Source organism: Oryzias latipes, chromosome 18 (genome assembly GCF_053564925.1).
Source record: "Oryzias latipes strain Hd-rR chromosome 18, Olatipes_Hd-rR_3.1".
Classification (NCBI taxonomy): domain Eukaryota; kingdom Metazoa; phylum Chordata; class Actinopteri; order Beloniformes; family Adrianichthyidae; genus Oryzias; species Oryzias latipes.
The window spans coordinates 23,402,019-23,416,840 of record NC_136254.1 but is presented as its reverse complement, the minus strand read 5'-3'; the positions used below and the strand labels follow the sequence as shown (position 1 = coordinate 23,416,840).

Below are 14,822 nucleotides of genomic sequence, written 5' to 3'. Positions count from 1 at the left end.
TTGTGATGCTAAAAAGAAAAAAAAACACACACACACAAACAGCACATCTGTGGATACTGGAAATGGCTTTAATCCAACATGCAAAAGCTCTGACATTATGGGCTTTTTCACCTCTTTTAGTGACGAACACAGGGATGTGAATATACTCACACCCACATTTTTCCATTAAAAAGCCATTTCCAGCTGCTATCAGCATGGTAGGAAAATCGGGCACCGTTTGAAGTGCTATCATCTACGGTTTTTCCTATCAGTCCATCTTTTCCTTCCCTAGTCCCCCTCTTCCTCAATTATCTCCCTTGCACCCCCAGGGATTTCTGGCCCCCTCTTTCTTTGGAGCCTATGTCCTCACAAGTCAGCACTCATGCTCGCTCTTAATCCTCCCACTCTCATCCTAGTCTGACCCACACTTGCTAAAGGCACTGCGATTCCTGCCGTCATGCTACATAGCCTTTTCCCCCTCATCCTCCATTTTTCCTCGACCCTCCAGTCTTTCATGGTTGTAAAATAATTCCCATCACAACTGGAAATCCGTAAAAGCAAACAAAGATTTCTATCGTGCTGAAAAACAGCATCCACTTTGTCAGCTCTCACGTGCTAGTTTTATTCAAGGCCGGATAAACTGATTTATGCATTGAACTATAGGGCCTTCAGCCATTCCTGTGCTCCAAGCATCCATGTTTGTTTTCAAGGAAAAATACAAAAAAATACAGAAAAATACATCAACATTCTCAATCTCTCTCTTCAAATCTCAATCAAGAAGATGTTGTGTTTCTCCCTTTTGGTTAAGTAGTTATTGAACAACGTTCTCAAAACTTGTTCTGGCTCATTCACATTTCTTCAATCAATATTACATTTGCCTCAAGCTGCAGCTAAGGTCAGTAGTTTTGGTAATCTGTGCGGTGATAAATGAAGTTGAGAAATAAACTCCACCTTGTTTAAACTGAATATTCAAGTTGAAACAAAGTATGATTTTAACTATTCTCTCTGTCTCTTTCGGCTTTTCCCATCAGGGGTCGCCACAGCGAACAAGTCGCATGGTAAACTTGGCAATGTTTTACGCCGGATGCCCTTCCTGACGCAACCCTCTCAAAGCAACCGGGCTTGGGACCGGCACAGAGGCAGAGAAGGGAACAGGGAGCGGCCCGGATTCGAACCCTGGTTTCACGGACGGAAGGCGCCGCAAACCAGCACGAGCTAAACGGGCTCCCCTTATGATTTTAACTATTAATGCTTGTATTTCATAAACTCACACTGAGTTACTGCAGTCCATAGTTTAATGATACAGAGTACCAACTATTGACTGTATATGAGAACTGGACTGAGTGAACCCTCCATTCCACTGGTTCTGAGAAGCCAAAATCCAATAGACTTCAGTAGACAAATAAATAGCTATTATTTACTTATTTTCTATTTTTCAGAATTATCATTCTTGCTTCGACAGTTGAATAAACCACATGGCCATCTGAAGTAAAAAATAAAGCTAAATCAGGCTTTTGAAATATGTCTCCAGTATATTTCTTCTAAACCAGTGTTTTTCAACCTTTTTTCAGCCACCGCTCACTTTAACCTTTACAAAAATCGCGCGGCACATCAGCATCCAAAAATTAAAAAAAAAGAAGGATAAACTCAGTCTGTATTGATCTACAGCCCCTCTTCAAACTCACGTGCATTTTTGTGATAATTGTTGCAGAAAAAGCTGGAAGTTGCAGCCGTTTGTTCTAAAAGATGTCCTAAAAGTTACGATAAAAGATTTCAAAACTGATGTGTGTTCGCTTTGGTTTCAAGACGTTTAACAACGAAGACTCATTGTGCGCTGAGACGCTGTGACTTTAACCCAATGCATCATGGGAGATTTAGTGAAAACAGCCGCCAAACGCAGGCAGACTCGCGTCCCTGAACTTTATGGTTTTGTTTACTATTTCCACGGTCTGGTCACCAGATTCTGTGGAAAGCTACACCGCTAAAGACGAGCTTTAGATGGTATTTTTGATGGAACAGAGCGACTTTATGAGCAGAATCAGAACAAGGACGTGAAGATTTTAACTAAATCCTATTGGTCAGACTGAGGACGTGTGATTAAGCCTCCAAGAATGATTAGCGGACATAGTTAAAGGGACGGGACTTTTCCTAAAACAGCTGAAGCTACGGCTAAATCGTGGTACCGTCATTCTTATCAAAATGTCTTTAATAGAATCAAATAAACACAAAGAAAAAGTCTTTTACGATCATTCATATTCCTAACTACTCAGTGTTTTATCAGGGCCTGTTTGGATGAACACAGAGCTGATATCCTGGAGATGGAAAATGTTTTTACAGCACACCTGACCATCTCCCACGGCACACTAGTGTTCCGCGGCACACTGGTTGAAAAACACTGTTCTAGACAGTAGGTCTAGCCAAATAGGCTATTTGACCCATTTGCCAGTTTCATTGCCAAAGGTTCCAACACTAGTTAAGAAGTACGCAACTGAAGAACAACTTGTTTTACATCATTACCAGAATAATATCTTGAAATATTTAAGTAATGAGGAAAATCATCTAGTTTTTAAATTAAGAATTTCAGCTTTTATATGTTTGAATGGTCTTGTTTAAACCATCTCACTCATTTAGCTTGCACTAAACCCAACATAGTTTTATAAACAAAGAAAAACTCTTTTGCTAGAAGATTTATGACAAAAAGAGCCGAATAATTTTTTTTTACAAACAACTGATGGATGTTGCTTTGAGATTTATATATTCACAGCTTATACATACATTTGGCATTTTTTCCTCACTGCTACACACCACAAAAAAAAATGAGCAATTTGGTTCTTCAGCTCTACCTCCCAGTTGGTTTTCCATTCATCTTAGGCCCTGTACTTTTGATTAGCTGTGGATTCAAAGCTCTAATTGACTGCCAACAATGACAGCAGGGAAGACGAGAAGGGTGACAAGACCTCGTGGACAGGGATGGTCGTCCCTACTCTCCGCAATTAAACCCATTCCATCATTCTTGAAGATTAGGGGTGCAAAAGTTAATTGATAAATCAATATTTATTCCTACAATCCAACCACATCGATCTGTCAAAGGCAAGTTGTTAATTGAATCAAACTATACTATTATAAAATCGTTTTAAAACTAAATAAACCAATTGAGGTACAGTAGATTTATTTTAACTTAAGTGCATCACAGCGTGATGTCAGCAAAAAATAATCAAGCCAACATTACAGCCCAATGTGTGGAAACACTGAATTCATTAAAGACACCTGACCATACAGTTTGGTAGAATGTTCTAATAATGTTCCCTTTGGATTATTTGGATTTTTGGTTAAAGATGTCCTAAATGAGATATCGACTACGATTTGTATCGTCAACTACAAATTATGATATGAATTGAATCATTCAAATGGGTTTTTCCACCTCTAATGTAGATCCTTGTTTTTTTCTTTATCCAAATCTTCATCTTACCTAATCTTTGTTCCTCACATCTCCACCCCCACTCGGGTGTTTTCCCCTCATTCTTCAGGCTCATTTGTCACATCCGTCCTGTGCGCTCTTAGAATGAGACAGAGAGTCGAGACTCTCACTATGCTGTTTTCTTTTTTCTTTTGAGATTTTAAAACCAAGCAAGTATAAGTGAGAAGTATAAGGAAGAAAACAGGAGATATAACAAAATGTAGAAATAAATCCTTTAGAAGTAGAGCAAAGAAATGTGAAAATGACCAAACTTCCTCCACGCGTTCTGTTCTTTTCTCCTCCTCTCCGTTCTTTGTATCCTCCTTCATTCAGTACCTGTTCTGTGGGATTAACATGACTTAAAATTCAATCAGCCTACAGGCTGCCGGAGGAGCGACAGTGGAGGCAGACAGCGCGCTGCAGCTGTCGAGACCGAGCGAGGGGACGGCCGGCAGGAGGGGAGGGAGCGGGGGATAGACACAGATAGAAGACGGGGAGAGGGAGAGATGGGTGTTTTTCCGCCGAGCTGAGGAGGCGAGTGCTGCGGAGACCAAGATGTGACCGCTCAAGGAGTCGCGGTGGAACCATCCGGAAAACGAGGTTGGTAATTCCAGTTTCCTTCAACAAGAGCAGGGCAGGAAAAAAAAGAAAATCAAAGGACGAAGGAGGAAGCATGAGAGCTTCAACACGCAGACTTTAAATGTGGTTAATTAGCTCTATTGTGAGGAAAACTGAGGACAGACTGAGGAAAGAAAAAGGCAGAAAATAATTGAAGGATTTCTGCGTCTTAAACAGAGATACTGTAGCTGCTGCAGTCAAACATGCAGAATCGCAATAAAAACTGCCTCAGGGCAAGATAATGAGATCTTTGTCTTAAAGGCGTCAGGTTTTAGAGTTTGACAGACAGACTGCACGGCTGGGTTTGTATAGCAGGGACTTTTGAACCGACTGACATTCATGATGTTGACCAATAGACCAGTTGTTTCATTAGTGTGTGTGTGGTTGAAAGAAGATGCGCGGGAGGAGAAGCTGTGGGTGCTGGCAGTAGAGTATCACTGCATGACTACTTACTGGACGTGGATGCGGTGGTGGCGACTGTGGAGGTGTGCATGTGCCAAAGTGTTGCACGACTGTGTGTGTGTGTGTGTTCCTGAGAGTGTGTGGCAATAAGCCAATGCAGCCTGCTGGGAAGCTTTAGGGTCTCACAGGTATTGATTCCCTTTGACAGACAGGTGATTGAGAGTGAGGACGCGGGGGGTAGGAATAAAAAAAACAAACAAAAAAAAAAAATCAAAGGATTCATGACAGGGTGGGGACGTGAGGGACAGGGAGAAGGAAAATGAGCAAGCGGGAAGAAACGAATGAACGTGTGATTTAATGCAGTGCACACTTTTTGTTTTGTCTTAGGTTTCTACCCATCCGTTCATCTTTGGTTCACCTCCAAACCCCCTTCACTGAGCTTTCCCCTCCCTCCAAGGTCAAAGAACGACTTAAACACTGTACGATTAACTGGGACCCAAATGACCACACTGGAAATGACTCCAACACATGCATGAAAACAGTGAATATAGTCAAATGATTGACTGAGGAAGGAAAAAGGGAGGAAGAGGAGGAAGACTTGCATCAAAACAGTCATGAGGAAATCACATGAAGACCCTATGAATTGGATTCTAAGCAAACTCGACTTTTGGATCTTTTTTCAGATTTTGGAATATCGACTTGGGATGAAAAGAGCCATTTTGGATTTTCCAGGTTTGCTTTGTCTTTAAAAGCCTAATAGGATATTGTGGGATTGGAATTTCTTCAACTCCTCGGCTGTCTGACACTGACCTACATCCGCCTTCTTTTGATGTGGAGGAGTATGAGAGTGTGGACAGGGAGTGGGATGGGTTCAGCGTAAACGTACCTACCCCTGTTCAGGCCCGACAGAAACAGAAACACCTGGGGCGAGATCTGACACACATCTGCGCGCACACACACACTTTTTAACCTGGATAACATGTGGAGTTGATTCGAATTATAGAGCTGCACAGACGGAAAAGGTAAAGTTCACGCAGTTTGAAACACACGCATACATGAAGTGTCATAACGGTCCAGCAGAGGCAGATCCATATCTGCATGGCTAGCTCTCTTGTGCTGAATCCCTAAGCACATCACTGCAGCGAGCACAATTCCTCACTGAATGGGGGAATTTGGTTCTCCGTTTCTCAAAAACAACGCAATCCAGACTGTGAATGATGAACAGATGTGTGTTCATAGCGCTAAACAAAAGGAGGCAAATACAGTACACAAGCCTGAACACATGCATGAAACTTCCCATATGGCCCAGATGACAGAGCCATCAAATATTCCACTTTAATCTTGAAACATCTCAGACTACGCCGCCTCTATCTCTGTATACCTCCACTTTGTAGTCAGTTCCTTCCTTTATGTGTTTGAGCCAGCTGTCCTGTATCAGATTACTCACAAGTTCATCTCACCCTGGCTTTCATCAGCTCACCTCAATGCGAGCTCACCTGGCGCGTTGTGCGGTGAGCGTGTGGAGGACGGGCGGGGAGTGTTTGTGAGCCGCCAGCGGCAGAGAAACGCTGTAACCTCCATTCATCTGAGGCTCTTTACGTAAGCCGCGTCTGAGCGCGTGCACAAACACAAACAGATCTGGCACACTGACACATGAGATCAGGCTGACTGGATAGAGGGGGATAAAAAAGGCGGCGAGAAAGGAAGGAAAGAGAAAGACAAGGGGGATGCAGAAAGGCAGGAGGGAGGAGCAGGGCACTAAAGGAGAGCGTGGGGCAGAAGAGGCGTGGAGATGAGGGAACGGAGCTTTGAATGATGGGAGAAGTTGTTGGACTAGGAGTATTCAAATGATGAAGGGAGGGTCCAGCTTAAAAAGTGGGGGATTTGATTAAAAAAAATGGAACAAGGTGTTGAAGAAAAGGGCTGATGAAGTATGATGAAGCTAAAACGTGAACGTCTCACCGATGACAAAGTGATTGGAGTATAAAGGCAAATTATAATGATAAATGAATGTTGGTTTTAATGAAGTGGAGATAAAGATGGAGAGATACGATGAAAAAGAATTAATTAAAAAAGACAGATGGCCGTCAGTATGTTGGTTTTTGCCGTCATGCCACCGGCTACAATTAGTTTTACGTGACTCTGGAAAGTCTGTTAAAGATCACCAACACGAGAAATGAGCTATTTACAGATTCTGCTACAGGGGGCTTGGTTAATCCGTTTTAGTCTAAGAAGTGAGGACATGACTTCATAAAAATAACTCAATTACAATTGTAATCAAACTCATCTAACTAAAGCTGAAAGTATTTTTATGAACAATAAGGATTTTCTCGATGCCCTTTTTGTTTGCCAGGTAATCGTTTACAGCCCTTTTGTCCAGTGGAGCACCTCCTCTGACAAGCAGAAAACTGAATCTGTTGAAGCACATCGAAAAGGCCTTTTTATTTGCATTAACCAATTCATACATCTATTATTCACTTTGATGGAGAATGAATGGCCAAAGCAGAGCAGGCAAGAGTGATCTGCTTCAAAGACTAGAATAAAAGCACAACAAAGGAACATTTTCACAATTATCTTGTTAATAAACTGTGCAATTCATTGTTACCAAGAATGTCTGCTGTTCTCATGCTACAGTAGAGGGATAGGAACAGATGGGATGCCCACTGTTCTAAGTCAGAGCCGTGCCAAACCCAACAGACTGGCAAGTATATGGAGAGATGGAAGAACAGTGTAGAAAATACGAATACGAAGAAAAATAAACATTTATGAAGTAAACTGACAACTTGTGAAAAGTTTGGTGATTCTTCCTGATGATTAAAAACACTGCTCATGTTAAACCATGTTGGGGAGACCAACAAGTATGTAAGATTAGATGCGGAAGAGTAAGGTTAGAATTGAACAGGCTATTCATAAACGACAAAGATGAGATGCACTGTAAAGCCACAACGTAATGTAGTGCACTGCAGAAAGTATTGAATCCACAGACTATATATGAGAACTGGACTGAGTGAGTCTGATGACACCCATAAAAAGGATTAGGCGCCATGTTGGAACCAGACAAAGTAGGGAGTGGTCTGAGTCGGTCTTAGTCAACAATACTATGGCATCCACTGTCTCCAATCAGGAGTGAGCTTGTTGAAACTCCACCCTCTAAACAATAAAAGCAGGCTCGGGAAAATTTGTTTTAAACGTTCAATGCGAAACCAAATACTTTTATCGAGACATGTGATGTGACAGTTTATAACTTGAATAACTCTCACTACAGAAAAAAATTATATTAAAAAAAAAACAAGAACATATAAAAAAAACGTAGCAGAGCAAGAATGGTTATTCTGATAAATAGAATGACTAAGTAATAGCCGTTTATTTCTCTATAAAAGTCAACAGGATTTGGCTTCTTGGAAAAGGGGGTACTTCCTGTTTGGAAAACGAAGGAGGAGGAGGAGGGGTGACAGTTCTCAAAGACTGAATCACGACAATCATAATTGGACTAGTGTGCTTTCAGGAACAGGAAGTTAAAACGTGTCTCATGCTAAAGAAACTTTCTTATGAGAAAGCATATACAAAAACATTTCTAAACGTATTTCATGATGTTGAGATTATGTAAATCTGATAACAAAAAGGTCCTTGTAAGACCCAATATTTAAACAGTAATTCTGAGTAATAAAGGCATAAAAAACTAAGCAATCAATGAGCACTGAAGATGATGAGTGCTGAATCCAGAATGTCCAGTGCCTTCTTAATTCCTCTCAAAGTGCTTAAGGTTTAAAATCACAAAACAAATGAAACTCCTCCATTAGAAGCATGGTGTTTGATGGATGGATGGATAAATGAATGACAATTGGCAGAGGTGGGGGTATGATGGTTGAGCTGTCGAATCACAGGAGGGCCAAAGGGTGAAGCACAAGGCCTTTGCCCATAAGGAAGAGAGAGTCAGATGATGGACAGAGGTACTGAAGAAGTGTGATGAAGAGTTATAACAAGAACACAAGCAACACTCAGCGGATGTAGATGGACTGAGTAATGATATATGAACAGGCAAGAAATGACACTTGAGGAGGATGATGAGAGACAGCGGGAATAAGGGAATTGAGTAGTAACAATACTTGAAAGAAAACAAAGCAGTGGGACACAGGCGCAGAGGGATGAGTAGACGGAGGAATGAATGCAAAATGGATGAGTAATTGAAGCGTTAGTCAAAGAGAGTAAAAGGAAGTAAAGGAGGCATGGCAAGACAAAATGGGTAGAAGAACAAGGACAGAATGAAGTGGGAAGGTGGTAAACGAAGAAAGGAGATGAATCTTTGACACAAAGAGGCTAAGTGGTAGGAGATGGAAGCAACAAGCAAGTGTGTGCCACAAAAGTAAGGAAAGAAGGATGAAAGGATGAGTAATTAAACTGTTGACAGACTGTTTAGGCACAGCAGGCGCTTGATGAGAGGAACAAACTGTAGCCATGGCAACCACAGGAGACAGACGGTGGGTTGGGTTTTGGGAAAGAGATATATAGAAATAGAGAAGAAATGGGGGAGAGCCAAGTTTTAAAGTGAGAGCAACAGGGGGGCATACGAAAAGAGACAAGGACAAGTGGAAGGTCTGGGATGAAAGACAGGAGGCAGAGATAGAAGATCAGACTGAGAGAATTTTCTTTTATGAGATCTTGAAGAGGATTTTTTTACAGATTGAGATCAGTTACTTCCTGAATTATGAGTGAAATATCATCCAGTACTTTTGATGATACTGCTCCAAATCCCCAAATATAAGTTGGAATGCAAAGTTAGTGAAATGTCCAAGAATCATTGAATAACTTTCCGATTTCACTTAAACATTTCTGACCAACGTTGCGATCCGACTGTTGAAATCTAAAAAGAAACAGAATGGGGGGGATTTACACAGACAAACGTACTGTATTTTAAGGCAAACTTAATAGCCTTATGTTTTTCCAAAAAAACTGTGCTAACTGTGGTCCTTTAAATCCAGAGCATCTTATATCTGGATAAATTCTGGTTATGTTTACTGATGTTGAAGCCATTTTGATAGGCACACAGCGCTCTTTCAAAATGTCATTTTCTTTTACAAGTTGCAAACAAGTGTTATTGTGCATATGCAAAGCGGCAAACGTGTAGCAGTGTGACTGTTTAAAATTTTTTTTTAACATATTTTATAGTGTTTTTTTTATGTGTTGTAAATAAGGTTAATAGTTAATGCACTAACGTGGCTTACACTTCTAAAGTGGCTAACACTTCTAAAATGACTAACATGATGTAGCATGGTACAAACAAGTTCTAGAGTTACTGTGAACATACCGGTGGTAAAAGTTCCCCTATGACAATTTGAAAAAAACTGTTCCAAGTGGTGTTTTGATCATGATCATGATGTTTTTAATGAAAATCCCACAACTTAAATCAATCTTAAAAATATATATTTTATGTTTATCTGAAAACCTCTGTTTCCAAATCCTCCTCTACATGGGTGTGGCCATCGGTGCTGAGCAGAGTAGCCCCACCCTTGAGCCCCCCTTTCTGATAATGACAGCTGTGTCTTGCATGAATGAATTGTTAGCGATAAACAGTGAAAATTGACATATTTTTGGTTCCAAATTGCCACTTTTTGAACAATGTGTGGAATGACAAAACGTGTGTACCAGACCGTGCTGTTTAACAAAATTATACACAAAAAAGAACTTTGATAAGCCTCTAAACGTGTTTCTTAAAGCTTCAAATCTAGGAGGTAATGCACTTGAAGTATCCTTAACGTTTAAAGTCTATAAAATGTGAGAGAAATGTGAAAAATGTCCCAAAATTCCCAGGGCCCAAGCGTTTTTGGCGTTTTTGCGTGATAGATGAGTGTTCAACGCTTAACCTTTATTCTACTCAAAGACAAATCAAATGTACCCTGAATCTGTCAGGTCCAGTAACATATTTTTCAGCATTAGTCCTTCATTACTTATTGATTTTAGGGGCTAAAAATGAAAGAAAATAGAGGGGTGTACTACTTTTTTTTGCAAACACACATGTGGTTGTCTGCATTACGAGTTTTGTCAGCAGACGTAAAGTGGGAAACTCTCAAGTGATTCACAGTTCAGAGGATGAAGCGTGGGTGATCACTGTCAGAAGAAACCAGCTAGCACATCGCTTCTAATGCCTCAAGACTCACCGTTTGTCTGCACCAGCACTACGAAGCATTTGAACACAACATGCAGTCTGTGCTCTGATTCATTATGTAGAGGAACGGCCTCTGATCAAACACGCATGCTACTAACAGATCTCAACAAGGATCCATTCAGAAAATCCAAAAAAGGATGTTTCTGTTTCTCCTGATCTCCAATGGTGCAATTCTGTTGGCCAATTCTACAATTTTGCCTCACAGGGTGAAATGTTAGGTCATTCCCTTGTCTTTAAATACAAAAAAAGATGCTAGAAATTCAATAAAACAGTAAAGACAAAACAGGTTTTGTGTAACAGTCTGCATGCATGTCTGTAGCATCAATCAGTGCATCCGTACAGGATTGAGAAGGTTGTCACTGACCCGCTGAGCTGGACACAGAGGACAAATTGGGTAATTGTTTTGTTTTAACACAGGATTTCCCCTTAGAACACGGGAAACTCTGCAAAATCATCAAACTGCCACTTGAATGCAATACGGGCCTGTCGTTTCAGCCAATCAGGGTCCATATCATTACCGCCGCAGGGATTCTGACAGAGTTGGCAAATGCCCACAGTGTAGCGGCTGCGGGTTTTCAGTGTCGCCTTCCCGCCTCAGTCTGCTGCGAATTAGCTCTTTTGTGAGACAAACAGATGTTCACAGGTGCACAAAAACAACCCCCCAAAGAAAATGACAAAGTTGAAGAATTTGCTTCTACAGACATAAAAAGATGACTTTTAATTAGGCATAGAAGGAAAGAAAACGTGATGAAAATGGGAATTTATGCTCAGAGTGGTCAAAAGGTTTGTGTCTAGTATATTAGTGCAGCAAATCAACAATTATTCAGAAAATCATAGCATGAAGAACAAACTCTGTAAACCACTTCAAATCCTTAAATTCTTCATCCTGTCACTTTGGAACAATTCCGCCAAGCTCAGCGTTATATTGAGTGGTGCTTCTATTGCATTAATGTCAGTAGCAAATACTGATAAACACCTCCAGTGATTGTTGCTAATCATTTAAAAAAATGAATAATTACATAATTTGCACCAGAGTACAAGCTCCTCCCCCAGCCAAACTATGCAAAACAATGAGACTTGTACTCTGTACTTGTACAGCACTTTGTAAATATGGTATATTTAAAAGGAAAAACAAGTTGTTTTGCTTATTTTATTCAAACAAATTCGACCAAATTGGCTACCCAACTTCCTAGAGAAACTTATCTTTATTAACATTTTAACCTTCTTAAAATAAAACAGTAAGTTGTTTACATAATCCTGTTTGGTCACAAGATTTCCTATAGGAACACAAATAGCATTCATTGAAACGAACACTCTTTTTAATCTTTAATTCAAAAAATATGTATTAAAAAAATTGGAATCAGCAGTCATGTTTTCTTCTCAGTTCACAGAAAAACTAGTAGTCACCTTGAAAATTTGCATTTCTCACACAAATACCTCCTTGTACCTGAATTTTAATCTGCAGAGAAACAAAGAATGCCAGCAGCCTTTAATGAGCAGCACATGAAACAGGCCTTACAAGTGAGCTGTCTGTTAAAACAATGTTAACAGTTATACATTTCTTTAGGAAGTCAAATATAAGAGTGGAATAAATGTCTATTTATACAAGTCTGTTTTACATAAATAAACTACAAGCAAGCAAAGATATGCCAAGATAATTAGTAGATGAAAGTAAATGACAAAACAGTTTTCATTGCTCAGTAATATGATGGCAGGCTTTAAAAAAAAAGGATTCCAATTAAAATAGGAAAGAGCCTGGAAATGAGTCAAGAAGCACAGATGATGATGACAGTCATCTGAAAAAGGACCACAAATAAAGACCAAAAACATTTCTTTGACCTATCAACTGAAAGTGTGGTTTGAAATGGTAATTCATAAAGGTTTTTAGTTAGAAATCTCAAAGGAAAGCCTGATCCATCAGTAACAAAATACATGAGAAGGTTAATCTCAATGTACAGAAGCTTTCCTGTTCTTAGTAAGGCTTTTAATGGGAAAGATGAGCATGCAAACCACAGGAAACAGCAGGAAGCACTCATGCAAAGGGGCTCAAAAATCAATAAATAAAAAACTCCTGAAGGGCACAAATGCACAAACTGTGAGGCAAAAAAACTTTGCTTTTTAAACAGACCCACTCCAATCATCTTTGAGTTATTTTAAAAGCCCCCCCAGCTGTATTTTAAATGTGAATATCGTTTTAAAAAGAAACCTGTCATTGTCTAGGACACAGTTTCTGCAATAGTTCTTTAGAAATCCCCCTCTGAATTGTGGGCGGGCCCGTTGGCACAGAGTGACCCCGACCCCTCTTCCCCTCCCCTTTGCTGAGAGCTCTCCGTTTACAAGCTCTCCCACTAACTTATAGCCCCCCCAACACCCCAAACAACATTAGCAGTGCAACAAAACCGGTGAGGATTATCTGAGCTATCCAGCTGTACAGTTGAGCCATATGTCAGCTCAGACAAGGACAACAAAGACGTTCACAGATCTAGTTATCTGCCAGTGGATGCATCAGAATGGACTGGAGCAGGGAGCTTGTATTTTCCACATCACAAATACGCTCTTTTTCAAATAGCATATTGTCATCTGCTCCAGATTCCCAACAATTTAAAGACATACTCAGAAATACAATTTTGAGCCCAATTTTCTTTCTTTCTCCAACATCAGCAAAATGCCACAAGAACATGTTAGAAAACACCATTTTCATTGGAGTGAGTCTTTAAACAGTTTATGTAGTCGGTTCATTTTTAGTGAGTTTTATTTAAAGACTGCTGAAGGGTTAATAACCTGCAGAAGTCAACATATATCTCCCATTTTCACTAAAATGAGAGCCTTTTGTTTCGCTCTTTCAAAGCAGCCTTAAATACAAATGCATTTTTGTTGAGAGGGAACTTTAAATCTTAAAATCTGTTAGGGATTGTCAAATACCCGTTGAGTCGCATTCAGAGTAATTCACATTCCTACCAAAATTAATTTCCCCTTAGATTCCATGCAATATGGCATTCTTACTAAAGATGCGCATGCAGCAATAAAGGCTGTCGGCTGTTAATTACAGCCATTTATTGGCCTTCATCTCAAACCACTTTGCAATTTAATAAGATGCAGCTCAGCATTTGCCATTTTAGGTGGTAAATATAATTCAAAACTGAAATTTATTGAGATGCAAATAGTGACAGGATATAAAAGTGATTATACCATAAGGAGAGAAAAGGGGGGGGGGGGGGGGGGGGGGGGGGGGACAAATTTGAGGGAGAGAACAGTGACAGAGCTGCCTTTTTGTTTTCCAGCTCATACAAATATATAAAAACCATAATGTGCACTAAAATATCTTCAAAGTGGGTGATACTTTCAACGACCAGCCATACTGAAGGCTTGAACAAGGAAAAACAGCCCTCCTGTAACATCAAACATCAAACACAAGGCTGTGCTGGCAAAGTTAGCGAAGTGACAGTAAAATCAGTTCAGCTAATGGAAACACATATTCAAATGAGTTTCTTAACAGATCATGACAAGACCCCTCCCTGTCCCTCTTTGCTGCTGGAAGTGCCAAAGAAAATCACTGTCACTGCAGCTGCCAATTCAATTTACCTCCCAGAAAATGGAATCCCCAAGCCTTTCCAAAGGAGGAAACTAAATTAGAGCATTTCTGTGAGGGGGGGCACTTTAGCTGCCATCTCTATTAAGGTGTTAACATAGTTAGAAAACTAGAAGGAAAACTTTCAGAGCTGCTTGATCAGGAGGACAAGTTTCTGTTGGCTGAAAATTGTAAGCGATGCAGGTTTTTAGGACTTTCTAATGTTTATGGTCTTAATTGTAGAATTTATTGCTACATTTTTCTTTCTAAACATTATTAAGAAAGGCCAGAAGAGGCAAACTGATGTGGTTTTTGACTGTTGATGCTCAATAATACAAAGGAGAAGAGAGATAAACCCTCTCGGAGAGAGTGATACTGAAATAACACATGCTCTTTTACATCCAATTATTCTTTGACCAACATGAATCAGCTGATTCTGACACAGAGACATGAAGCTTTTCATATCGACTTGGAACAATGTGCAACACATTACTCACGTAAAGTGTTGCGTATCGGCAAAAAGCTGCTTTTCTCCGCTTCAGAACCCGCTGGAATTACATTAATTGGGTAAACAGTTGATTGAAAAATGTCAACTTTGGCTCCGGTGTTAAAGAGTAAAGCTGAAATGCTGAAAA

At 40.1% G+C, this 14,822-nt stretch overlaps 2 protein-coding genes across 4 annotated transcripts in view; one reads left to right on the top strand and one right to left on the bottom strand.

The window, feature by feature from the left end:
• The window catches only part of pcxb (pyruvate carboxylase b), a 355,470-nt gene that overhangs the window by 84,268 nt on the left and 256,380 nt on the right, over positions 1 to 14,822 (bottom strand). The window lies entirely within an intron of this gene.
• The window catches only part of LOC105356388 (leucine-rich repeat and fibronectin type-III domain-containing protein 4), a 43,954-nt gene continuing 32,649 nt past the window's right edge, over positions 3,518 to 14,822 (top strand). Inside the window, exons 1-2 of one of the 2 annotated variants that reach the window (XM_011487394.4) lie at positions 3,518 to 4,036; positions 4,844 to 5,478. Coding sequence is in view for 1 of the 2 variants with exons in the window: in XM_020711620.3 (XP_020567279.1) it covers positions 5,071 to 5,188 (118 nt within the window). In the remaining variant the exon portion in view is untranslated. The remainder of the gene's footprint in view (positions 4,037 to 4,843; positions 5,479 to 14,822) is intronic. The other variant, XM_020711620.3, reaches the window with a different exon arrangement.